General features: G+C 46.0%; 1 protein-coding gene across 1 annotated transcript in view; it reads left to right on the forward strand.

Moving 5' to 3' along the window:
• The window catches only part of FARP1 (FERM, ARH/RhoGEF and pleckstrin domain protein 1), a 290,467-nt gene that overhangs the window by 232,878 nt on the left and 31,142 nt on the right, over window positions 1-26,447 (forward strand). Inside the window, exons 14-16 of the mRNA XM_030856865.3 lie at window positions 11,407-11,594; window positions 12,968-13,057; window positions 14,113-14,246. Coding sequence (XP_030712725.2) covers window positions 11,407-11,594; window positions 12,968-13,057; window positions 14,113-14,246 — 412 coding nt within the window. The remainder of the gene's footprint in view (window positions 1-11,406; window positions 11,595-12,967; window positions 13,058-14,112; window positions 14,247-26,447) is intronic.

A 26,447-nucleotide genomic window follows, 5' to 3' on the forward strand; every position in this document is an offset into this window, starting at 1 on the left:
GGGACATTTAAAAAATTGGTATTACCTGAGCCCTGACCCTAGAAATTTGGATCAAATTGGTCTGGAGTGCCCCTTGGGGTCCCCAGATGGCTCTGCTAGGCTGCCAGGGTCATTTCTGAGCCAGACACTGTTGCCTTCTAGAATCTAGCGGAATGTGATGGAAGCGTCAGCTGAAATGTTGGCTTGCTTGCCGAGTAAGAAGAGCATCACCAATGAAATGCTTTTCTTCATGCCTGCTCTTTGGTACTTTTTAGTCTTTGGTACTTTTTTTAAAAAAAGATAAATTGTAGAATAAAAATTTTAGATCCTGAGTAACTACAGAATTATTGAAAAGAGTTGTAGTGATGATTCAGCCCTAAGGTGCCGCCACGCGAGTGGCCTTATTAAAACTCATCATGTGGCTTTGTCACGGGCAAGAACTAAGCAAGTTTAGGGAAACAGTAGAATTTGGCCACAGTGTTGAATAAGCAGAAATATTGACAGACCCTGTGGTTCACACGTGACGCTCTGTCCACATGAATGTCGAGAAGTTGATTTTAAAGATTCTGAAAACTTAATCCATTTTTACGCACATTTTTGCTTTATCTTCCTGATCATTTGATTCAGTGCATGGTTGATGAATCAAGTTGATTATCGGATAGCTTGAAAGATGTTCACTGAAGTAGTCTGTTCATCTTTTGCTTTATTTAGATTTACATGTTTAACAGAGTCACAGAATTTTGAAGCCAGAAGGGACCTTGGAGGTCACCTAGGTTAAACCTTTATTTATGGATGAGAAACCTTGTTCTGACGAAGGGAAGAGACTTCCCGTAGTCCTACAGCCGTTGCATGACAAATCTAAAACCAGAACCTTGGCCTCTGGGCTTCAGTGTTTTACTCTGTGTGACAGCTAGATGCACTAGGACCTTTTGAGTTCAGTATTTTATATTTTGTGACTCTTGTATGGATTAATAATTAAAATCATATGGAGATCAGGAATCATGTAGACTTAGGTTATTACAGTCCATATTAGGTAGGAAGAACTACTGCTTTTTATATTGTGGGGTTTTTGCAGTTATAGCCCATTTTTGCCTATTCTGTTTTGAGCTTAGAGAAAGGTGTCAATTTGCTATATAAAAAAGTAGTCAAACGTGAGTTAAGCAGAGTCCCATGTGGAATCTGTGGTTTATTTGTGAAGGTGGTGTGTTCAAATGAGTTTTCTTTTTACCTCTAATCATACAGCAGTCTGATCATGAAATATGAATGAGCAGAAGGTATTAACTTAGCTGGCTTAGAATGTGAATCATCAGATGTAAACCCCCAAAGCAAAACATAGTCCAGTAATTATTTTGTTTTGCTTTTTCCCCGAAGAGATGATTTTTTATCCAAAGTGTTTCAAAAGCAACTGATCAACGGTGATGTACCCAGTTCTATATTGACGAGATTTTCTGCTTTTAGGGTCACTGGTAGAGTTTTTCTCCGCTTTGGTTTTGTACCAGCCAAGCAACTCAGTTTCTGCTTCTCAGTCAGTCTTTGTGAGGGTGGCAATTCTGATGTGATTAACAGTGCTTAAAAGAAAGGGGGTGTGGGGGTGGGGAAAGGTGTGTAGTTTTTTCAAAAGCCACCTATTCTGACGTGCTGGGAATATTCACTCATTGCCTCTGGGAGAGCTTTCCCTGCACTAGTAAAGAGAGCTGCTGAGTGAGTAAACCTAAACATTCTTTGAGTCTGAAGGTAGAGCCAGTCCACTGAGGTGAGGAGGTCAGAGAAAGCCAGCAGGCTGCATGCCACCCCCAGCGCCCCACACCTTCCATGCCTTCTGCCTGCTGTGAGACTCTGGTCCCCAAGTCCTTCCCTGGCCTCTGGAATCTCACTGTGTGGTTTAAGAAGGGCAGGCACATGCCTGAAGTTGAACTAAGTGCAGGAAGATCAGAGATGGGGTTGGGTGTGACCAATAGGCAGCAGAGATTAGAGACCTGTGAATTCTTTCAGACTTCCAAAGGGTTTCCCAAGACCTGTCAGAGCCAGTTTTTCTAAGGCAACAGCTAGTGTAGGGGTCGCCTGCATCAATAAGGAAGCCAAGTCTTCAGATAGCGGCTGCTCCTGTGCAATGATGTCTTAAAGCCTTGGGTGGAAGACAAACCAAATATAGAAACAGAAATCTTCAAGCCACTCAGGGCGACTCTGGGGCCTGCGCACATGAATATCTTTTGTTAGATAGTATTTCAAAACGTGTAAATTATACATTCTTTAGTGACTGATTTTTGTTGCTGCTTGTTCGGGCAGCATAAAAATGCAAGAAATTCTCGTAAAGAACTGCATTTAATGAGTTCCAGAACTTACAGTGGATTGCCCCAGCTCCTTGACCAGTCATCTGTATGCCAGGATGCTATTTTATTAGACAGGCATTTAGTTAAAGGAAGTCTGGGAGCCAGATTCTTCTCCACATATGTGATTCGTATTTGGAAATTTCTCACAGATTTATCTCACCAAATGGTGCTTCTGTGGCCGGCACTTAAAAATGTGAATAATTTCCATTTGATGCTCCAGAACTTCTTTGAAGATTCAAACCAAGTAATGCTTTAAAATATATATATATACACACACACACACACACACACACACACACTAGGACTGCAAACCCAAAATACAGCATGAGCCTCTTGAAATTTCCACCAAGTATACGAGATCCAGCCTGTCCTCAGCTGAATCAGAAACCCCACTTGCGTCTTCGCTGTGGAGTCAGTTTGATTGTGTTGGCAAGCAGTTCCTAAAAGAAGCAGCAATTAAAATATTAAGCTGCCATTTTAAATTTTGTTAAAGCTGTTGTGAATGTGCATCACCTCCCATTTTCATAGCTTTAACCAGTGTTCATAGGGTTTTAATCCACATGTTCCACTTGAAATGCTCTTCCCTATTTCAACACAGTATGGGTTTGGTGCAATTGAAGTCATCAGTGAGTGATTGGGCTACAGGTAGGCCCAGCCTTAAATTAAGAAACTTGGGGTCCCCTTCATTACTAGGTTTATTTTGAGTTTATTTGCTTCTGTCTTGATCACTCTTCTTTGCCTAGGCCCTCATTTTCATTAACCAGAATTTAAAGCTGTCTGAGCTGCATCCCCAAGAAAGGCTCTTTTTTCCTGGATCTTCTCCTTTGTAGTCTATAAACATTCCTCCTCTGATGAGCTTAATTACTCTAAGGCTGGCCTTCCTCTAGTTTCATGGGGATGAGTCTACCGTTGACTCTTGGACAACACGGGTGTGAATGGCACAGGTCCACTTACGCACAGATTCCAAGTACCACACAATCCAAGGTTGGTGTAATCCGCAGATGCGGAAGTGTAGATACACACAGAGGGCCGACTATGAGTCATGCATGGATTTTCCACTGCTCGGAGGGTCTGCACCCCTGACCCCCGTGTTGTCCAAGGGTCCACTGTATTGCTGCCAATTTTACAAAGCAAACTGCAGAAGAGTCTTTCAATGCAGTCTTTGCAATAGAGAAAGTTTCTTTGAACCCGAAAGAGGTGAACATGTCAAAATAACCTGTTGCTGGCAGCTCTCTGAGGTTACACTCAGCCGTGTTAGCCAAGTTCATAAGAACATACGGAAGGAAAGGTACTAGCGGATGAACTTCTGCAAGAAGGAAGTGATTAAAGAACTGGAGTCTGGCGACATTTAAAGAATTTACTGGCGCTGCTTTTTCCTCGTTAGTCTAATTCCATCTGTTTCTGTTTAGTTGAATGAAATGTAATACAGGGAAATGGGGTCTCTAGTGTACACTGTGCGTACCTCTGACACCAGTTGCTAGTTGTTAAAATGAAGCCACGACGTTTAGATCAAAATAAGCATGCCACTTAATGTAGCAGCTCTCTTTTTATTAAAAAAAATAATAATGAAAAACAAAAAATACCCATGATGGTTTGGGCTAAGGTTGTAGGCATCAAAGATCAAAAGTGACCTGGTTGCCACCTGTTTGGAATACATACTTGGAAAAGAGCTATTTATTGTTTCCTGTGTAACCTAGGGATTTTTAAGTATTTCCTCTATAAACAAAAGTTGCAAATGCTGATTTGTGTGTCAGATACATATTTGGGAGGAGGTGAGTAGAGTTGTGAAAAACAGGTCTTGCTTCATGAAGTTCAGAACATGTCACTCCAGAAAACACAGATGAAACTTCCAGCGTGGGGGATTTTTTTTTTTTTTTCCCCAATCAAAGCAGTTAAACACCCTGGTGGAAGCTAAGGTAGAATTAGTGAATCTTTTTTAAAGCTTTAGAAATTGAAGAGACTCTGATTCGTTGATCGTTTCAGCGCAGATGGACTGAATGATGCCCACGTCACAGCGTAGCCTTGGAAGCAGCCTCTGGCGATCTCCTTGGCCTCTGGTGTTCGGTTATAACTTCTGGTGGAAGGCATCTCCTTGGCGTCTTCGTGTGGGTTCTAGATCAGCTTGCTCTGATATGTCTTAGGGTGGTTTGGTATTTGAAAGTAGGGAGGATTGAACATCAACTGTTGACAGAGGGTATCTGATCTAAGTCTGTAGTTGAGAGCTGGTGTGAAAGGTTAGCTTCAAGGCAGGTGTCGTTAATGCAGTCATGGACATGGTACTGAGAATTACGTGAGCTTGTTGCTAGGGGTCAGGTGCAGGAACTTCAGAATATTGAAGAATAGAAGTTGGAAATCACTGCAAAATGCAACATAAACCAAGAGTACTAAGGCGGGAGCAAGGACCATTGTGTGTGGGGGGGGTCGGGGGAGTCTATAACAAAGCATCGGACAGTAATTAACTCTACGTTTGAGTAAGAGGTAGAGGTGTTAGTGGTACCAGGAGTTTGGAGGCAGTCCTGCTTTATTATAAATTGGGGTTGTTAACTGACTCTCAAATAGGAAACAGTAGAAGGGTCATTTTGGGGCCTCTGATGGGCCTGTCAGTATTCCCAGATGACCTTTCTGGCTCATGAAACTGGGCCAACAATTGCTTTGTCCTGGGCCTTGCAGTTCCTTTGTAAGAAGGAAAGCATTTGTCACTCTGCCCGCAGAGATTTATAGAAAGACCAAAGACAGGCTTTCCTTAGTCAAGAACACACACCCCGCTGCTCTCTACACACGCACCTGAATGGCCAGTGGATTCAGTCCCTTACCCTCACCTCCTTTCTGCCTGGAAGGTTGCTGTGAAAACCTGACTAACCCAATCTCACAAGCTTGGCCTGCGTTATTAATCCAGTTCCCTTCTGTTCTCTCTGTGTGTACATTTAATATTTTATTAAAAATTTCTAATACGCTGAATTAATTTTACAACAGACAAGGCTGGGGACTTCATTCTCATTTTTGTCATTTGTTTAATAAATTTGAGAAAACATTTTTCTGTTGTGCCGTGGTATGCACTGTGTGGTCAGCATGTACCTATCTAAGAGAAAACTTTTTTTTTTTTTCAGCGTTCTGTCTTTTATCCTCAAAGCATGGTGTACCTTCTCTTCCCTGCATTGTTGGAGCACTGTCTGATGTCTTTTTTTTTTTTTTTTTAACATGACTGAATACCAGTTTGTACTTGGAACACCTGTTTCTTCTAGAATGCAATGATGCTGCATCACTAAACAGCAAGCCTTGTCACGGAGGCATCCTGAGCCTCATGCTCGGTGGTACCATATTTCACTAAAGGTGGGGAAATGGAAGATGAACGGAAGACTTCACTTTTCTGATTCCATCTTCTCCAGGCCTGCACTTTGTGCTGTGTGGCGGTGGGGATGGTCCTTGGAAGGGAGCCAGGATCTCTGTAGGGCGGGGCAGGGCTCATGGAAACAGAGAGCATCTGTGGCAGCAGCTTACGTGGGCGGAGCTCAGACAGCTAACCAGGGGACTGGCTCCCTATGTTGAATGACACCATCTATTCCAATGGGGATGGCAGACGTTCCACAGCTTATAAGCGAATTTGGCTGTGTATGTGTGCTTTGTTGGGGAGCGGGGATAGGTAGCAATGCAGAGAAGACCTCTCTAGCTCAGCCCAGGTGGCCCCTCGTGGCCAGTGAGCTGTTTGTGGTTTGCTGTCTACCCAGAATGTAGGCTCCCACAGATGCTGTCTGGTTCTACCTCCTCTCCACGGCTGGGAGTGCAGTAGTTCACGAAAGCATGGATTTATTCCACCGGGAAGGTGGCTGGTTTCTCCAGTAACAATGAGCTTGGCGATTCTTTAAGCATGGAAGGCCAAACTCATGTAACGATGTATGCACGGGATTAATAGCTTTTGTTCATCTCCACTGAAGAGGCTTTTACTTGTCCTAACAGGTATCTTGCTGTAAAAACTGTCAATTGTAACCGTTCTTTCCGACCGATGGCCGAAGCTTTGTCCCGAGTACAAGATGGTGTTTTCCGTTGGTGTGAAGCACCATGTCCCCCACAGCCCAGACACTGCCAGCACCACCACCGTGTTCATACGTAGGAGAATTCTCCTTTATCTTTTCCCCATAAACGAGAACAAGCTAGTGCATTCGCTGTCATTTTCCCATTAGCAGCATTTCTCTTTATTTTCCTGCAAGTTGCATTTCTGTTGCTTTTCTGAATTGCTTGATGATGAACAGTAATGATGTTTAGCTGCTTGTAAAACTTTTCTTCAAGGAACTTGGTCTAAGAAGCCCGTACCTTACGCACAACCACCTAAGTTATCGAGAAGAAGGCCACCCTGCTATGATTGGTAATCCTATAACCTGGTTTTTCTTGTGGAATCTTGTAACTTCAATGAAACATTGTCAGCCCTTTTTTTTTTTTTTCTCTCACATATTCCATTGGGGTGGGACCCAGCTTAGTTATCAGACTAGAGTGAATCCTGCCTGGTCTGGAGGCTTCTCCTGAGTCAATACAGTACTGACCTTTTTTTTTGTTGGTAACTGGCTTTCAAATGCAGACCATCTCCAGAGAGGGTTTGTCTTCTCTTTTAGAGGGAGATTGTGGATGTAAAAAGAGGCTTTTTAAAAATAAATGCAAACCTGCCTCTGTAATGTATTTCCTACGTGTGCCTTTGAAGCATATTCTGGGTACATAGAGTTACAATCTCCTATATTTTAGAAGCAAACGGCAGGAGACAAATCACAATAGATGAGTGGCATCTATCTTTTTAAATAACTGTACTTTTTATAATTTTGAAAAGAGGACTTGAGAAAGCAATCAGCAGTCTCATTTTCATCTGTATTCTCATTCTCAGATATTTTCATATTTACCAAATCTATGGATTACTATTTTTAAAGTTGTCAGGTTTTCTGGTTCCCTCAACAGGAAAAATAACACTTATCTAATTAAAAATGAGGATTCCCAATTTATTTGACTAGTTTAAAACAGGACAGGTACAACTAAGTATTTGAAATGCCATTTTCATTACTGGAGAAACAGATTAGAGAGTTCTCTTTCCCCAGGCTTGTGTGAGTTTGTTCTTAAGCCTTTTAGTATAGTCAGAGGAAGTAGGTGGTCACTAGGCGGCTTGTACCCAGTCCCAAGCTCGGAAGGCAGGCGTGAGTTTGGCTTCTCGATCATAAACCATGTTCCCACTGTTTTATGTGCCTCTGGTGGAGGGCTGGTCAAGAGATGCTCCAGTCTGGGTGGGGCTGCAAATCCAACTTCCCCTGTGCAGCCAGAGAGAAGAATTATGAATGTATATTACATTAAAAACATAGAGCAGCTAACCCAGTTTCTGGACTGGGTGATAAATTGAAATCCATGCATATTGCAGTGCTAATTTGAAGTTCCATACTTGTTTGTGCCATGAGAATGTGTACATTTGAAAGGATATTTTTTAAAGCAGTTACCAGAAATGCCCCCCTCGAGAGTAGCATTAGTGAAGGCATGTTTAATCCGGGGGAGTGACATAAACTCAGCCCTGTTGGTACAGATTAAGGGTGGACGCGGGGACATGGAGATCTGGGGGTGGCGAAGGGAGGCGTGTCATGAAATTATTTGGTAGAGGTGAGGGACTTGAAAGTCGTTAACCAGACGTATAACTGAATGCCGAAAAACCTGCAGGGCAATTTCTAAAAATAGGAAAAGATTCTTTTAAGAATCAAAAAGCTTCCAGACTTAGGGCGGTAACTGATCTTTTTCTAATCTCTTCAGACTTTTTTCCACCTCTTGCCTTAATATCCAGGTGGTTTCTTAGAAGATTCTCTCCCCGCCCCAAGTTATTTACCTAGAGCCCCTTGCTGAAAGAAATTCCTTTGTGTCAATTTGCCACAGAGGAGGAAAATGATAAAAATTGCCAGGCGTTAATCAGTCCATGGAGTAGCCGTGAACACCCGTCACCATTTCTCCTCATTGCCCAGGGCTGCGTCTTCAAGGCAGGGAACAGACTGTGTGATGGGAGCAGCTTTTTAAGGTTGCAGAAACCTGGCAGAGTCATTTGATCTAACATCGCCATGTTTGTTGGCTTTTATTGTCAAATGGACGACTTCAGTGAAAATTGGTCACATGTAGCTCTAGTAACTGTGACCTTAGTTACCCTTCACACTTGCCCGAGGGCAGGCCCTGCGTGGACACCACTTTGTACAGACCCTCGTCATACACTGGCTCCAAGTCGAAAGAGAACTTTAGTTACTCACCAAGCTGCCAATTCTACTGATTACTCTCGTCAGCATATTCCATTGATTGTTGAATGGTAAATGAGCCACCGATTTTTGTTTGGGACACATGTCATCTATGAATTTTCGAAGCCCTGAGGAGTTTCTCTTGCCAGGGGAGGAAGGAGGCTATTCTCCATGGATGTGGCTCAGACTGGTAAATGGAACCTCAGAGTCTGGGACCTTTCCCTTCCTTAGCATTGCTGATAGATTTCTAGAACAGGCTGCTTGGTCTTTATTGATTTATTGGTCTTACTATTTAAATACACTCATCGCCTTGGCCTTCTTGGGCCCTGTTAGTAGACACAAAGCCCGTTGAAGTCGCCTCTCAGGAAATGGAAATGGGCTACCCTAATTTGGTCATCCTCCAAGGTTGTGTATTGCACGTGTAACGTCGGTGTCACACACACCTTTAGGCCACGTGAGTGAGAACGTAGCTGAACCCAGAACTGCCCCGGACTCTACATAGGGACATCGGTTGTCGTCAGGTTCACTCTCGGTGTCCCGCTTTCTGAATCCTGTCTCCAGTGTGCTCCAGTGGGGTGTCTTCTAGATTGCTATCTTCTTTGCAGTGTGTCCTGCCTTCTTGGCAGGGTGACACCTCTCCCGGAGCCCTGGTCTGTTAGCTCACCCTTCTGGCCCGCTAGGTCTACCAAACTGAAGTGTCCCCAGGGAAATGCACAAGGGCAACTGTCGACCTTTGGAGGGTGGACATGGTTGCACTCGAGTGTGTTTCCCCTTATTTTCTCCCTCGCCATGTGGCACTTGCTTTTTTATCTGCTGCTGGATGCCGTCCAGGGACTAATCAGTACTGTTTCCCCACCTGAACGCCTCCTTCAAGCTAGCCTTCTAACTGCTTTTTGTTCACGGCTCCAACTCTTTCAATGAGGAGGCGAACGCTTTTTCTGTCCCACGTCACTGCAGATTCAAGGCCCGGCATGTTCTCACTTACACTGCCTCACCTGGTCTCATACGTAGTGTGAGAGCTGAAGGTAAGCCCCCATGCTTTGCCAGATGATGGTGGACAAATAAAAGGTGACCCTCCAATAGCAACTCACAAATGCATGAAATGTTTTGATCTCCAGACAGACTGCCAGAATTTCTCTTTTCTAATTCCTCTTTGTAGTGATAACATTTTTCTTTTTGTGATTCTTTTTTTTTTAAGAGAATAGTGTAGTACCTTGAATCAATTGCAGTTATGATTGTTGTCACTATTTCTATTTGACAAGTTCCAATTCTCTCGAAATGATTGTATTCGGTTGTGCACTAGTGTCAATAAAATTGACATTTGTGAAGCAATTTCTGGCCTTTTTCTCCGGGTTTTACTGGGTCTGGTGGTGTGTGGGGTGATTGCGTCTTTGTCTCACATCAGGACTTTGTTTTAATGATGTCTACGAAAACGCAAGGAACTTAAACGGAGGGATTATTTTTTAATGCGAACTTCTGGAATCTGACTTTACCTGACATGTTCTAATCTTGTTCTTCAGGGATGATTGTACTGACCAGCAGTCAGTGGGCAGGATGTCTGCTTTCCGTTGCTTTTGTGGGCATGGTGGCTTTTCACCCGTGTGTAGGTGACACAGCTAGCTGGTCAACCTGGGACCGGGTGGGGGCTGGTGGCGGCTTCTGCAAGGTTCATTCATACTGGGATCAAGTTCATTACCCAACTCCGTCAGCTTCATTCGAGGCTGCCCTGTCTTGTGATTTCCGAGTGAATATGAATGAATCCAGAGAGAAAGGACAGAGGTCCAGAAAATGGGGGGATTCCTGGAAAACCGCACTTCCCCTTTCCTTCCGAGATCCTCGATAACTGTGCTGAGTAGCCATGAGCATGAACCTGTATATTGGAAAATGGAGAAAGCGTTTATGTCGTCTTTCCCTATGATGGTAACTGACAGGACTGCAGGCTACTGGAACGTTGTTTACCCTGATCCTAGTTTTTGCAGATCTGCTTTAGAATTATAAAACTGTTGGGCAAGACACTTAGTTTAGAAGTAGATTTTGAAACATCTCATTTTATTAGTAGTTTCAAAAAGTTGAGGTATCGGTATTGGCAAAATTCTGTTGGCACAGAGTTTCATGTGTACATCATCTCATTTGGCTGACTCGGGTAATTATACATTTTCCTGTTATGTACTGTGGTATCCTTCTCAGAGGAATGATTAATTTCCTATCATTTTTTGACTCATAAAGGGGAATTATGATAATGTAATGACCTCCAGCTTTGCATTTTTAAATGATCACCTTTGCTGTAATTGTGATACTAGTGTTTCTGTCCCAAACAGTGAGAGAGACATGGAGTGACATCACCAGGTATAACAAGCTCGCTTCTGTTCTTCGTAGAATGGGGAGGTGGCTGCTTTCCCTTTCTCTACCTGTGGCCCGTTGTTCCAAGATGTAGTCTGTCCTGGGTGTCCCAAGTCCTTTAGTCTTCTATTAGAATAGCTCTATTTTCTGGTCACTTCCCACGTCTCCTTGTGATATAGACACTGTCTTTCTTGAGTAATTCTTAGAAGCTAAGGCAGTAGTTAGGAGATGAAGATCCTATTTGCAGATACACGATGCTTTTAAACTATTGTAATTATGCTCTAAGCAGAGTTCACCTTATCATTAATGACATAACTGTGTTCCACTGAATAGTATCTTTAGGATTAAGGCAGCTGCAACTTAGGGAAAAAACTAGAAAATCACGAAGGGCATCATAAGTGCGCCATATGGTAGTCAAGATTCTATAGGTTTGATTAGGTGAAAATTGTAAGTGGACGCCAGGTCCCAGAAGGAATTACTTTTTTTTTTTCTTTTCTTTAATACTTCTCATCCCCAAACAGGCTCCCTGACTGGCAGCCCTCACCTTTCAGAGCTGTCCATCAACTCGCAGGGAGGAGCTGCGCCCACCAGCACCGTCCTGTCACCCAACCTGAGCCCCGACACCAAGCAGGCCTCCCCCTTGGTCAGCCCGTTGCTGAACGACCAGGCGGGCCCTCGGACTGACGACGAGGACGACGGCCGGAGAAAGGTGTGGGGATGGCAGGCGCTCGCCTGTTGATCTTTTGTTGTCATTTCCAGTAACACACATAACGTAAAATTTACCATGTGAACCATTCTTAAGCACACCGTTCAGTGACATTCAGTGCACACATAAAATTTACCATGTGAACCATTCTTAAGCACACCGTTCAGTGACATTCAGTGCACACATAAAATTTACCATGTGAACCATTCTTAAGCACACCGTTCAGTGACATTCAGTGCACACATAAAATTTACCATGTGAACCATTCTTAAGCACACCGTTCAGTGACATTCAGTGCACTCACAGTGTTGTGTGACCATCATCACTATTTCCAGAACTCGGTCATCCTTCGAACAAACTCCATGCACGTTGAGCATTACCTCCCCACGCCCAGCCTCTGGAAACCACCGTTCTGCTTTCTGTCTCTGTGAACTGACTACCCTAGGCATTAACCTCGTATAAGTGGAATCATACAGTGTCTGTCCCTTTGTAATTGGTTTATGTCCTTTAGCATAATTGTCCTCCAGGTGTATCCATGTTGGTAGCGCATGTCAGAATGTCCTTCCTCTTTTAGGTTGACTAGTATTCCATTGTATGGAGACACCACATTTTGTGTATTCTTCCATCCATTGATGGACAGCTGGGTTGTTTCCTCCTCTTGTCTATTTCGTCTTAATGTGCTGGGAGCGTGGGTATACAAGTATCTGTTCTCATCTCTGCTTTGTGTGTATCCCCAGAGGTGGAATCGGTTGGACTCTTGTGGGAAGCAAGATGGTTAACAACAAGGGATTTCCTTTTAATTGTTGGTTAAAGAGAAGCAAAACCAGTGGCAGACCTGCTCTAGGGCAGTGCTGCCTGCCCGCCTAACCAATGGGCTGTAGCTGCTGTAACCCTCGTCCCTTTGGATCAGTACCCTTCGTGGTCCCACGAACAATGTAACTTCCATTTCCTGAAAGTCAGTAGCACCAGCCCAGACGCCCAGGACAAAGGCTGCTGTGCTTTCTGTTTCATTCATTTCCTTGAAGCCTGCACCACTCCATTATCCTAAGTAATTAGCTTTTCAGGTGCCCAGTATTGAATGAATAGTCCTCAGTGGCAGCTAACACACTCGTCGAGGCCTTTCACTGCGGGTGGTATTTACATGGAAGGAAACATTCCTAGGCAGTTTTCTCATCATAGAAATCCATTTTCTATCCTAGTTCCTCTCACACCAAAAAAGGAGAATAGATGAGAGTTTATTTAGCCTTGATACCAGTCAACCAAAGATCGTAAGTTAGCAGCGTATCACTGTAGTTAGGACTTGCTTATAATCAGGACATGCTTAGAGACTGTAGGCTCAAATGATTATGTCTTCTTTCTTTTAATGGATTTTGCAGAGATTTCCAACTGACAAAGCGTACTTCATCGCTAAGGAAGTCTCCACCACTGAGAGAACGTATCTGAAGGATCTCGAAGTCATCACTTCGGTATGTGTAGCGTTTCCCCTAAAGCCTTAGATGACATAATTTATCTTGCCTATACTCAGCTTTAGGAGACAAGCTGGATCTAATTAAATGTCGGGTTCTCTGACTCCAATTAAAAGAATTTTGGTTCTGGGTTGTAGAAATTAGGCAGTAATAGTATGTTTAATTTGGAATATGCTCTAAAAAGCTTTTATAACTGTGATCTTTAAGTGCAAAGGAAGGAAGTTTCTAAAGTGGAGAAATGTAAAATGAAACGTTTTACTGTCTGCCTGCACCGGTGGAGAACATTGCATGTTTTGCCCTTTATGTTTGCTTGGTGGAGACCTCAGAGGCGAAGTAGAAGCCTTGTTTTAGCTTTGCCAATAAATTGAGCCATGTCAGCAAAATCTACCCGAAAGGCTGCCTTTTATTAATCAGTCCTGTTCAGTCTTGGAAACAAATTCAAAGCATGGCAGATGACTTCACGATCCTGGATTCTGGGAAGGAGCCTAGCCCACTGGAGGTCAGTTGGAATCGCTGGGTTTCTGTGCCTCTAGGGCAGCTGTGGTGACCTGGGCAGGTGCTCAGCAGTCATTGTGGGACCCACCTGGACTTCAGGTCAGCGAGATGAGTCATGTGTGTGAAGGCAGAGGCTTCACCTCTCTGGTTCAGCCATCTTCCTGCTCAGCATTTCAGCGAAGGAGCAGAGATGGAAGTTTCTCAAGGACTAAACCAGAGGGCGTGAAGTGGTATAACTCGGCGATGACCGAGTGAGCTGGCCGTAATGGAAGTTTTGATTTCAGTATCTGCCCACTTCAGAGATTTGTCCCGACTTCCACAGTCAATTGGTAACAAACTTCAGGAAGCGGTAACGAAGAGATGGGTACTTCTTACCCCACCTAATGAAAGGAGGGAGAGCAGTAAAGCTTGAAAGCCCTTGGTGCTCTTGAAATTCTACAGACGCGGCAGGAAAGCCCTTTAGCCTCCACGCGTGGTGGGCTGCAGCGTTACGTCTGAAGAGTTGCAGACCTTCATCCTTCACCTTAACGCCTCTAAGAGTGTCCTCTTTTTATTCCCAGTGGTTTCAGAGCACAGTAAGCAAAGAGGACTCCATGCCCGAAACCTTGAAAAGTCTCATTTTCCCGAATTTTGAACCTTTGCACAAATTTCATACAAATTTTCTCAAGGAAATTGAGCAACGACTCGCCCTGTGGTGAGTACAATCCCATGTTCTGTCTCCCATCACCAACTCTTTCTTTCTGTTTCTCACGTTATTTTTATGTCGTTCCTTATAAGCAGCACCCGTGAGCTAAGATAGAGCGAGAAGCTGGCTTCAGACAAGCCAGGCTTACAGGATTTCCTGTTAAAGCTACATGTGCTAGAGCTCATCCTGGATTCTTTTTCCCTTTGGCTTACAGTTCTTCAAAATGCATGTTTTCTGATGATAATTAAATGAATACCACAGAATACAGTAATTTCTTCTGGAAGGATGATGAGGGTTATAAAGGGTAGAGGCAACAGAGGGACTTGTAGGGGTGTTGGTAACATTTTACTGGTGCTTTTTGCTTTATAGTCATTTAAGTATTATACGTCTCACGTAGCTTTCAGTATTATATTTCATGGTGTTTATAAAGAAAAATAAGAGCCCCATACACCACACACACACACATACACTTTTACCTTGAATCCCACTGCTAGGAATTTATCTTAAGGGTACATTCTAATATGTGAAATGACAAATGGCAAAGAGAGCCGTGGCAGAATTAAAAGATTGGAACTGATCTAAGTATCCAGGAAGAGCAGGCTGGCTAAAAATAATGTTAAGTCTGTTTATTAAATACCATATAAAAGATTGATATGTGAGTGCAAAAATTCAGGAAAAATTGTCTGTACTATAGAATGCAAAGTCTGATGTACCCTTGGCCTAAAGTGGAGTCTTTTATAGAAAATTCTTTTTCTAAAAATTATTTATTTGGTTGCGCCGGGCCTTAGTTGCAGCTCGTGGGCTCCTTAGTTGCAGCACGTGGGCTTCTTAGTTCGGCTCCAGGGCTCCCTAGTTGCGGCTCACCGGCTCCTTAGTTGCAGCAGGTGGGCTCCTTAGTTGTGGCATGCAAACTCTTAGTTGTGGCACTAAGAGTGTGGGATCTAGTTGCCTGACCAGGGATTGAACCCAGGCCCCCTGCATTGGGAGCACGGTGTCTCATCCACTGCACCACCAGGGACGTACCCTATAGAAAATTCTTATGGGGTTTTTTTTTAAAAAGACGTGTGTAGAAACATGAGGAGTTGTCTATCTACTAAACACACATTTGAAAAATGCCAGGAGATGATAGCAGACATTTTCTGCTATGTTTCGGGTGGAAATGGAACCCACTGTTTACTGTATCCATCCTCACTACAGGTGAGTTTGGTTCAGAGTGGTCTCGTGGGTGTTCAGTGACTGTTAGGGCCTGCAGGAGCCCTGGACGAGGTGGTCCTGCCCCAGGTGATTCCAAGCACGAGATTCAGGCACCAGTTAACAGGTTCGCAGAGCTGCTCCCTGTGTTGGGAAGCAGATGTGCTCAGACGTCTGACTTTGTATGTTTTTTATACCTGGAGATAATTCAAGTGCAGCTCTCTTTGCTGTGATAGAAGGAAGTAGGAGACTTCACTCAGATGCCCCCGGGAGGGGAGCACAGCCAGGATGGAGAAAGAGCAGGTAGAAAATCAGCTTAACTGAAGATGGGGAAAGACTGAAAATGCCAGTTTAGAGTCTGTGCTATGAATGCAAGAGAAATACCACTTTTTGAAATTAAAAAAAAAAATTCTACGAAATCTAACTTTACCTTCCCAAAATTTACTGGAAGCCTTTCGATTGTGTTCTGCCATATCGTCTCCTCATTCATACAAAGTTGAATGATGCTTTCATAATGGAGTCAAAGACCTTCCAGCTCTGGAGAAACCAATTAACAGTTCATTTTCTGGCCAGTGAGATGTGTATTAATATAGTCTTCCTATAGGCTCAGAGCATCTTGAGATGGTATCACTAGAGCAGTTTTGGTCCACATGGCAGTTGATTTAAATAAGGTTGGGGACAGCTTCCCGGGTGGCGTAGTGGTTAAGAATCCGCCTGCCAATGCAGGGGACACGGGTTCAAGCCCTGGTCCGGGAAGATCCCACATGCCGCGGAGCAACTAAGCCCACGTGCCACAGCTACTGAGCCTGCGCTCTAGGGCCCGTGTGCCACAGCTGCTGAGCCCACGTGCCACGGCTGCTGAAGCCCGCGCGCCTAGAGCCTGTGCTCCGCAACAAGAGAAGCCATCGCAATGAGAAGCCCGCGCACCGCAACGAAGAGTAGCCCCCACAACTAGAGAAAGCCCGCGCGCAGCAACGCAGACCCAGTGCAGCCAAAAATAAATAAACAAGTAAATTTTTAAAAATAAAATAAATGAATAAGACTGGGGCGGTCACACACAGGAGATGTCCTCCGCCGGCAGCACCCTGGCAGCCCAGCATGGGGGCTTGCGCTAGCTGCTGCTGTCACTGGCAGAACAGCCGTTTCTTTGGTTCTTGTCCTCTCAAGGGAAAGAATTCAGACGAGAGGCATAGAGCAGTTTTAAGTAGCAAGAGTTTTGTTAAAGCAAAAGTATGCTCCTGAGAAAGGACAAGCGTGGGCTGTCTGGAAACCAGAAGCAGTCCCATAGTGGGGATAGGGTTGGGTTTTTTAGAGCAGTGGTCCCTCCCTGTGTCCTGCGTCATCTGACTGACAAGTTGATGGACAGCTTTAGGTTATATTACTTCTCCCTTAGTGCGCAGGTGCTTACCCATAAGCACCGAAGTGAAACACGGTGTGGGGGGGCGGGGGGAGGAACAAAAACTGCAATGCTAATTTATTATAATTACAGCATAACGAACCCCGCCCTGTTACTCTGAGTCACCTTTTGGGTCTTGGTGCGCCTGCACCAACCTGTTCTGGCAGTTCTATCTTGCTTGGTCCTGATACGGCTGGAAACTTAGCGGTGGTCCTTCACCACAAGAGGGAGGACCTCTGGGCATGTTCTGATCACCAGTGTCCAGATGGGGGAGGGAAAGATGATCCCCATCCAGGACGGGGCAGGGACCTGCTCGTGTCTGACTACCTAGCACTGCCACCAGAGAACTTGGGAGAGCTGTATGAAACATTTCATTCTAGGAATGACGCCATGCTCTTGGACTTACCTGTGACCATAGATCTTAAGCCCTTATCTGTGAAAAGATATCCAATGGCTTAAAAAGCACCTGCTGTCATTTATTTCCCATAGAATTTTCAGTAGCATATCGTTCAGAGATCTACAATTTTATTCATGTTTTCCATGAAGATACCAGAAGCTCAAAGCTAAAGAGAGAGCAGATCGTCCATACGCAGCTCAGTTGACTTGACCTTCAGTAGCCTTACAACAGTGGACCCACACCAAACTGATGAGAGTCAGTTATTGGGAGTCGTTGTAAAAGCCTGCCGTTAAGTTCAGCTGATCAGTTCCTCAAGGGCATGATGAGGAAGACCTGGCTCGGCAGGGACTCGGGGCAAAAGGTTGAGTGTGAATGAGTTTAGTGTGAGCCAATAGAATAACAGAGAGAGATCAGCGTCTGTCGGATCTGTAGCTCTCGATATCGGCTGCTCATTAAGATCACCTAGAACCTTTAAAAAAAAAATCTTGATAACCAGGCAGAGCTCCAGACGGTTGTATCAGAATCTCTTGAGAGGTGGGCCCTAAGCATCAGTAGTTCCTAAAGCTTCCCAGGTGATTATTCCAACGTGCAGCCAAGGTCAAGAACCTCTTCCGTAGACTCTGCCTCATTAGAAGGAGACCAGAGCATGGGAAAGGATTGCCCCTTGAAACTTGAAGGCTCTGAGCCCCGTCAGAATACCGTACCCGATTCGGAGTTTCACGTTTGAGATGGGATAAGAGTAGAATGCATTCCATTTTTTAAAAATTGTTGCAAGTATGGGCATTTGGCCTAAAAGGGAGAAGATTCTGGAAACTAGGATGGCCCTTCTCAGGCTGGTTGTATGAAAGAGGGGCGTCGGCATCCTCTTCATTGTACCAGAGGACAACATTTAAACAAAGGAGTGACTTTCCAAAGAGGCGCCTTGTGTCCGAGTGTAGAAAAGGGTTTCCTCACAGTAAGTGCGGCTTGGTGATGAGAGGCTGCCCTATGAGGTAATGAGCTCCTCTGCCTCGGGGTTTCTTGAGCTGAGGTTGCCCATTTCCAGAAGGTACTTATCTATTGGGCGAAACCCCAAAGCTGGCAGGGCATCAGGGTCACCTGAGGTTGATGGGCCAGGGAAGTTTTGAAAAAATACAGACTGCCAGGCCCCACCTGGCCCTCCTTAATTAGAACATTGGGGTCAGACCCAGAAATTTGCATTTTAAATTGCTTCTTGAGATGACCGTGATGAACGACTTTTCTGAAACAACTGTTGTAGACTGCCTGTGACACACTGGAGATTCTCTGATTCCTTGGTTTGCATTTGGCACATAACTCTGGTTTCTTCTATGAGCAGTGACTGAATGAGTGAATGAATGAGGGCATGCGTGAGCCAGGTGGGTGGGGGAGTGAGCTGGTGAGCGTCAGGCTTCGCCCGCTGGGGACTCGCGGTCTCAGAGGAGGAGGCAGGCTTGTGGGGCAAGGAAGGCCAGGCCCTCTCGTGGATGAGCGGGCCATGTCCAGTGTGGGCAGAGGGCGTCACTGGCCAGTTCTGTCTTGGAGGACACGTGGGCCATTAATGCCCACGCAGAAGAGGCAAGCCATGAGCAAATATGTTCAATGAGAAGAATGGATCACATGGAGTTTATTAAGAAAGGAGTTTGCTCCGGGTTACTGACTGACAGACTCGTGTGTGTGTGTGTGTGTGCGTGTGCGTGCGTGTGTGTGTGTGTGTGTATTGATACTCTGCGATGGGAGACGTGGCCTGGCTCACATGGCGTGGGATGGCTGTGCCTGCGTCCTCCATCACGCCACCTGAGGTCCACATCCAGCTGTCTGTGGCCTTGCACGGCCTCGTTTCCTCACCTGTAAGGTGTGGGGTGCAGTCTCCACAGGGCCATCACACCAACTAAATGGGACAGTGTCTGTAAAGGGCTTGATGTCCTGTCCCACACAGAAAAAGGTGGGGAAGACGGACCATTTTTTATGTTTTTAATATTTTTTATCCATTTTTTAAAATTGTTTCTTACCCATTCACTCATTTATTCATTTTGGCTGCCCCAGATCTTAGTTGCAGCGTGCGGACTCTTAGTTGCGGTATGCAGCATCTAGTTCCCCGACCAGGGATCGAACCCAGGCCCCCTGCATTGGGAGCGTGGAGTCTTACCCACTGGACCACCAGGGAAGTCCCCAGACCCTTTTTTAATGTAAACTTCTATAAATCGAAATCTTAGATTTAGAGAAAAGTTGCCATGAGGATAGAATTTCTGCACACTCCTCTCCCCTACCCTCCTACTGACGTCAACTTCTTACATCACTGGGCACGTTCGTCAAAACTAAGGAACCAGTGTTGGTTCTATTAAAAAGCGAAATTTGAGTGAGTAAATTTTAAAGGTCTGATTGGCTTTTTTAGACGATTCATGAACGGGCAGCCTTCCATCTAGCTAGTAGAGAGGAGCTCCGAGGAGCTCCAGGAGGGGAACGGTCATGAAAGGCAAAACAAGGAATAAAAACCATTATTTCGGACGTAGGTAACCTACCTGGGGGACAGAAGGGGTCTGTGTGGCAGGTGACCTCATCTTCGTTTGGGAATTGAGAGGGCCCACATGCCAGATGACCTCATTGGTGCTGACCGGAAAATTCCTGACTGACTGGCGAGGATTACATTCCTGGGGGAGGTTGTAACTGCAGTTAGGTTAGGTATTAGGTCTTGGTTTTAGCCCAAGTAACTCCACTTTGGACCTGCCCTTTCTCTCTTAACACTACATTATTATCCACTAAACTCCAGACTTTATTCAGTAATAATGTTTTTAATTATTGTTAATAGAAGTCTAAAGTTTACAGCGCACCTCAGGGTCCCCCAGATTTGGGGCTTAAATATCACAGCCACCATGCCTTTCTTTGCAGGCCTAAGTTAGGTTGTCATATACTTCCATCAGCAGTGGCAAATCATAGGGCAGAAAAATTACCAGGAAGTTTTCCCAAATGATTCGACCGGACCCCAGCTGAGTAAACACACCTGCCCCTGTCCAAATGGTGCGTGCTCCTAAGTCAACACACCTGAGAAGAGGCTGGACCCTTTCGTTCTAGCCCAAGCCCAAGTTGCCCTGTTTCTTCAAAAACAAGGAAACAGAACAGGTTTGGTGACTTCTGAAAACATGCAGAACGCTTTTCCTTTTGAAAGCAAGGACGTTTTACTCAGTTGTTCAAATGCATTCAGAGAAAGCCACTAAAGGTCTTTGGTCTTTGGGCAGGAACCCCAGATTCCAGCCCTGAAATGACTGACAGGTGCTGAGGACAAACTGGCCAAGTCGTTCCCCAGAGATGGATGCAGACCTGCCCTGGAACAGTGCGTCTTGGTGGTTCTGCCGGGGACGGAACTCGGCTGACAGCTGGCGGGGAGCTGGGACCCAAGGAGGGGCATGCAAGGAGGCACTCGGCGTTGGCTGTGGGCACACAGCTTCGAAGAAGGATCAGCTGGGTTTCTTTTTTTAGAAGAACCTTGAGGTAGCGTCGTCGCTTGGTAGGAGAACAGAAGTTCAGGCAAGAGGGCTGGAAAGACCCCCATGTGGAAATTCACCAAGTCTCAGGGCTCGTGGGACAAAGGGGAAGCTAAGGGGAAGTCCCTGGAGCTTTGAGCCTGGCTGACTGGGAGGATGGTCGTGAAATTAAGAGCAACATGGAAGAAGAAAAGGGAAAAAGCAAGTAAAGTGGAGGGAAGAGGGGCTTGCACATCAATTTCGAGGGGTCAGTAATGAAGCCGTACAGGCAGCTGGAAACGCCAGTCTCCGACTTGGGAAAGAAATCAGACACAGTGGTGTAGATGTGGAAATTATCCACAAGAAGAATCAGATCTTTAAGGAAGAGAATGTTGAGACAAAAGAGAGCCAGGGAGGGCTTCCCTGGTGGCGCAGTGGTTGAGAGTCCGCCTGCCGATGCAGGGGACACGGGTTCGTGCCCCGGTCCGGGAAGATCCCACATGCCGCGGAGCGGCTGGGCCCGTGAGCCATGGCCGCTGAGCCTGCGCATCCGGAGCCTGTGCTCCGCAACGGGAGAGGCCACAACAGTGCGGGGCCCGCGTACCGCAAAAAAAAAAAAAAAAAAAAAGAGCCAGGGACAGAATCTTGTTGAATACACTTTGGAGGGCACCTTTCTATAATCATGGCTTATGGCAGAGCAAGAGCCAGCAAAGGAAGCTGGAGAAGCCACCAGAGATTTGAAGAAAGAATGAGAGGGCGGGGGTGGAGGGTGCCAGAGGGGAGCGTGGTTTGGAGAGTGAGGCCCAGGGGGCAGAGATGGTTTGAGGCTCCCCAGGGTGCAGGTGCTGCCTCAGGATGCTGGGGGCTTCTGTGGGGAGGAGAGATGGGACGGTGTCCACGAGGGATCGGGTGTGCACGCAGAGCGGAAAGGAGGCTCCTCTTCCGGGGCTGTGGCAGTCTTGCAGGCTGCGATGAGCTTCCCTGGCGGAGTGGTTCTGTCTCACCGTGGCCGAGCTTGAAGTGGAGTGGAGATGACTGAATGGGTGAGAAGATCGTTTGTATCCGCCCCCAAAAGTGGAACATCTTTACATAAAGAAGCACCAGTGAACCGTCATAGAACAAAAGTGAATAGAATATTTTTCTTATCATCCTACCAGCTCTGGGTATCATTGAGAGAAAAACGTAGGGATTCCTCAAAAAAGTCAGTACAGAATTACCATGTGATCCAGGAGTTCCACTCTTAGGTATCTACTCAAAAGATTTGAAAGAAAGAACTCAAAACAGATAACTCATGCATCCGTGTTCGTAATAGCATTATTCACAATAGCCAAAAGGTAGAAACAACCTGATGGCCATTGACATGTGAATGGATAAACCCAATGTGGTCGATCTATGCGATGGAATATTATTCAGCCTTTAGAAGGAAGGACAGTCTGACACCTGCTACGACGTGGATGAACCTTAAAGGCATTATACTAAGTGAAGTAAAAGCCAGGACAAATACTACATGATTCCAATTCTGGGAAGCACCTAGAGTGGTCAATTCATGGAGATGGAAAAGAGAATGGTGGCTGCCAGGGGCTGGGTAGAGGGAAATGGGGAGTTAGTGTTCAGGGGATATGGAATCTCAGTTTGGAAAGATGAAAAAGTTCTAGAGAAGCCTGGTGCTGGTGGTTGCACCGCAATGTGACTGTACTTGGTGCCACTGAACTGTACACCTAAAAAATAGTTTTGAAGGGAAATGCTAGGTTATATATATATAGCCACAACTTTTTCAAAATAGCAAAAGGAAAGTCACAGGGAATCCAGGGCAGGATAAGACCAGAGCCTTCAAAACAGTGCCTTGCACATGAGGGCCACCACGCCTGTGGGTTCTCTGTGGGCACTGCCAAGTGCTTCCCTGAATTAACTTACTGGAACCTCACGGAGGGTGGCAGGTGCGTCTGCTGATTGAATTGCCTCCATTCTGACCCAGTCAGCCTTCGCAGCCAGGCCTGGATGGGTTAAATTGAACATAAGACCTCCGTTTAAAGCTAAAATGGTACCTAAGCTGAGAGCTCAGCTCTTGTCATCTTACTGATTCAGAACGCTGTTGAGGGTGGGTGGGGCTTACCTGTCCAGGTGCCTTTCATCTGAAGGCGGACCTCGCAGTGCCAAGTCTCGCTTCTCGGCATCTTCCTCATCCTTGGAGGCTCTTTTCATCTCCCATTATAGTTTCCGTTCGTGGCCCCACAGCTCTGTGAGGTCCATGGGCTTTATTTTAAACAGGTAGGGAAGTAAAAACGGGCTTTTTTACCTTTCTTAAGTGACCCTGTGAGGGGTGTGGTGAGCGATCATCCCAGCTGGTCAGGTGCTGTGCTTTGATTCTGAGGTGGAGACCTTTGATGTTAATTAACACACTGCCTTCTCTGACCTGTGTTTGAACTTGGGATCATCATGGGAAATGCAGAAAGGAGCCCTGTGACCGGACAGCCTGTTGTCATGAGCCTGTACGCCTGAGGGTCCTGTAAGCAGGGTGTGCAGAGACCCTGTTCTTCTTACCAGCCCCTGGGGGCTGCAGTGGCCACCACTCCCAAAGGCAGCTAGCTCGCCCTTCCGTCAGAGCAGTTTCGCACAGCATCCTCTCTCGAGAGGGGTAGCATCCTCTTGTGGTTGAGGCAGGAGCACGAGCCTGTACCACACACGTGCGCATGCCTCCCCCCGCTTTCAACCCAGAGAAACACACGTGCACATGCCTCCCCCTCCCCTCCCTTGAACCCGGAGAGTCTGCCCCCCACGCTTCATCTCTGGATCACCGAGGATGGACCGGACCCTGGCCACCATGCTTTGGAGAGGTCGCCAGTGGCTGCTGGTTCCTGCCACACCGTGCACCACTGGCTGGCTTTGCCCCTGCAGGTAGTTTATGTGAAATGAACGCTTTGGTTCCCCCCAAAGTTGATGTTGATGGACCGTTTCCCACATCCACATAAGGAAAGGCTCTGATTTCTATGATATTTTGTTGTTGCCCAAGATCAAAATATTTGTAAAGGTTGACTGCGGAGAACGCCTGTAATTGTCTCACGGAGTAATCATTCGCGCCCCACACGCTTTCTTCATGGCTGGATAATTCTTACGGGCGGCGGGCTCCTGTCTTCGCCATGGTGCACTTAGTGCTGGCAATGACAGCTTTACTCTTTGAGAATAAAATCAGCTGCGGTGCCTTGTCTCTTGGAACGTTCTTGTCTGATGTGGAATCCCACTGCCTCGCAGCCTTGACGTGCTCCCAGCATTCCAGCCGTCGTGAGTTTTTGTCATGAGCAGGAAGTTAGGGTGATGACCCCTCATGTCAGGAATCCTGAGTCACTCTTGAATCCAGCAAAGTCGATTAACTGCATTGATTTTTCCACCTGTAAAATTGACTTAGCCCGGTTCAGACGCCGTGATTCCTCCCTCCCTCCTTCCCCGCTAACCTCCGGCTCTCCTCCTCTGACTTCCCGAGACAGTTACTGGTCGCCCGCCCCTCACGGTTCACCTGGAAGCTCAGCTGCTGACGCGCACGTCTTAGCATCTGCCGAGACGGTCGTCTCCTCGGGGGAGGCGGGGGAGCTATTCCTGTGTCCCTTAGACTAGGGTGGAACTCGGGTGGTATTTGCCTGTCTGAACACATGTATGACTTCTCGTTGGTAAACTGCATCACAGCTCTTGCTAAGACTCATTTTTTGTTGTGGTTTTAAATCCTTTTATGCCTCATCTTCCCCACGGATTCTGAGACAGTTCACAAACGGAAAACAATGTAAGACAAGGATAAACGAGGACATCTAAAGCTGCACTGTCCCGTGCGGTCGCCACTAGCCACTTGGAGCGGTTTGTTTAAAATAATTTAAATTAAAAATTCAGTTTCTCGGTAACACGAGTCACATCTCAAGGGCTATGAGTCCCATGCGGCTGGTGGCTACGTATTGGACAGCAGACATGAAAGACATTTCCATCATCACAGAAAGTACTTTTTCACAGCATTGGGAGGTACAAACTATGGGGTGTAAGATAGGCTACAGGGATGTATTGTATAACACGGGGAATATAGCCAAATGTTTTGTAATAACTGTAAATGGAGTGTAAGCTTTAAAAGTCGTATTTAAACACAAAAGAATGAATAGTACTCATGACACCAAACACAAGGACCACCACACAGTAGGTGCTCAAAATACAAATCAAATTCCTGAAAATGGCTTGGTTTCCTCCGGGGTAGATCTTGTAGGTTATTAAATTTGTCTGTTGTTATGTTTCAAAGACCCGAAGCAGAAGGAGGCCTGACGGATGAGGATGGGCAGTGCTCTTACACTTAGAAAACCAGTATTCACAGTGCAGTGTTTGTGGCATAATATTAATAATAAACTTCCATTAGTGAGCACTTGTTACATGCAGACTCTTCAGGTACCTTATACCATTGCCAGGTTGGCATTATGAGTCAAACTAGAATGACCACTCTGCTTTTCCCACTTGATCTTCAGAATCAGGGGTTGGCAAACTACAGCCTGTGGCCAGATCTGCTCTGCCCCCTGTGTGTGTTAATAAAGTTTTATTTAGAACACAGCTGTGCCCGTCCTTTTCCCTGTCGTCTGCGGCTGCTTTGGTGCGCCATCAGCAGAGTTGAGTAGTTGGGACAGAGCTCGGATGGCCTGCAAAGCCTACAGTACTTACTCTCTGGCTCTTTACAGAAGCAGCTTGCCGATTCTTGGTGAAAAAGAATTTCCCCGGGTGTAGGTGTTGTTTTTCCCATTTTATGACTGGGAAAATGAGGCTCAGAGAGGTCAGACACCTTGCTCATGGCCACACAGCTCTTAAGTGACAGAGGCATGACTTGGACTTAGGTCTGAGCTGACCCGTCGTTGGCGTCTTTGAAGCTGTGTTGTCGAAGCACAGGGTTTTAAACACCTGGAAGGGGGCTGGGACAGCGTCTGCCATGACTCCTCATTCTTCAGAGGAGAGCTTGAGAGCACGGCCCGCCCTTGGCCACATGGCAGAAGCCGGCAGAGCCCCATTCAGCACCCTGGTCTCCAGAATTGTGTCCTTCCTTCCCGCTCTGGCTCCGGGAGATCAGCACCGCTGACCCTTCTGCCCCGAGCACTCTCCAGTGGTATTTGTCCTCCTCTCGAAAGTGGCAGGAAGCTCGTGGCATCTGGTCAACGCTCGCCCTATGGTGACTTTGTCTGCAGAAGTATCGCCTTTGGGTCTAGAGTCTGAGAAGATGGATTTGAATTTTTTCTAATTCTAGAGTTTTTACGGCAAGATGGTCACTTTTGTTTGTTCAGCAAATATTTACTGTGGAAAAAAAAAAATATATTTACTGTGCCCTTACTGTGTATTAGGCACCGTTCTCAGCGTTCAGTGAACCAAACAGGCCACAGTTCCCGTGCTTTGAGAGCTCGTGTTCCAGTTACATCTCTCCCTGTGCCCTGCACCGAGGAGGCAGCCAGCAGCAGCTGAAAAGACCTGGAAGCAGAGCCCGGGCAGAGCTCCAGAGCTCCTGTTCTGTTTTCTACTCATGCCAAGAGACCATTGGGCATCTGACCCTTTTCCAGAACCGAAACCGTCAGTATTCTAGAGGTGTTAAAAAAAAAAAAAAAGGACCATAGATATGTAAAGTCAAACACCTTGCACGTCTACAGTATCTTTCAAAGCATTTTCCCTTAAATTGTCTCCTTTGACAATCCAAACAGGATGGTGGGCCTACCCCCATCTCTATGCCTATGGAAAATAAGGCTCTGAAAGGGAAGTGCCTTGCCAGA

The sequence above is a fragment of the Globicephala melas genome, chromosome 18 (genome assembly GCF_963455315.2).
Source record: "Globicephala melas chromosome 18, mGloMel1.2, whole genome shotgun sequence".
NCBI lineage: Eukaryota > Metazoa > Chordata > Mammalia > Artiodactyla > Delphinidae > Globicephala > Globicephala melas.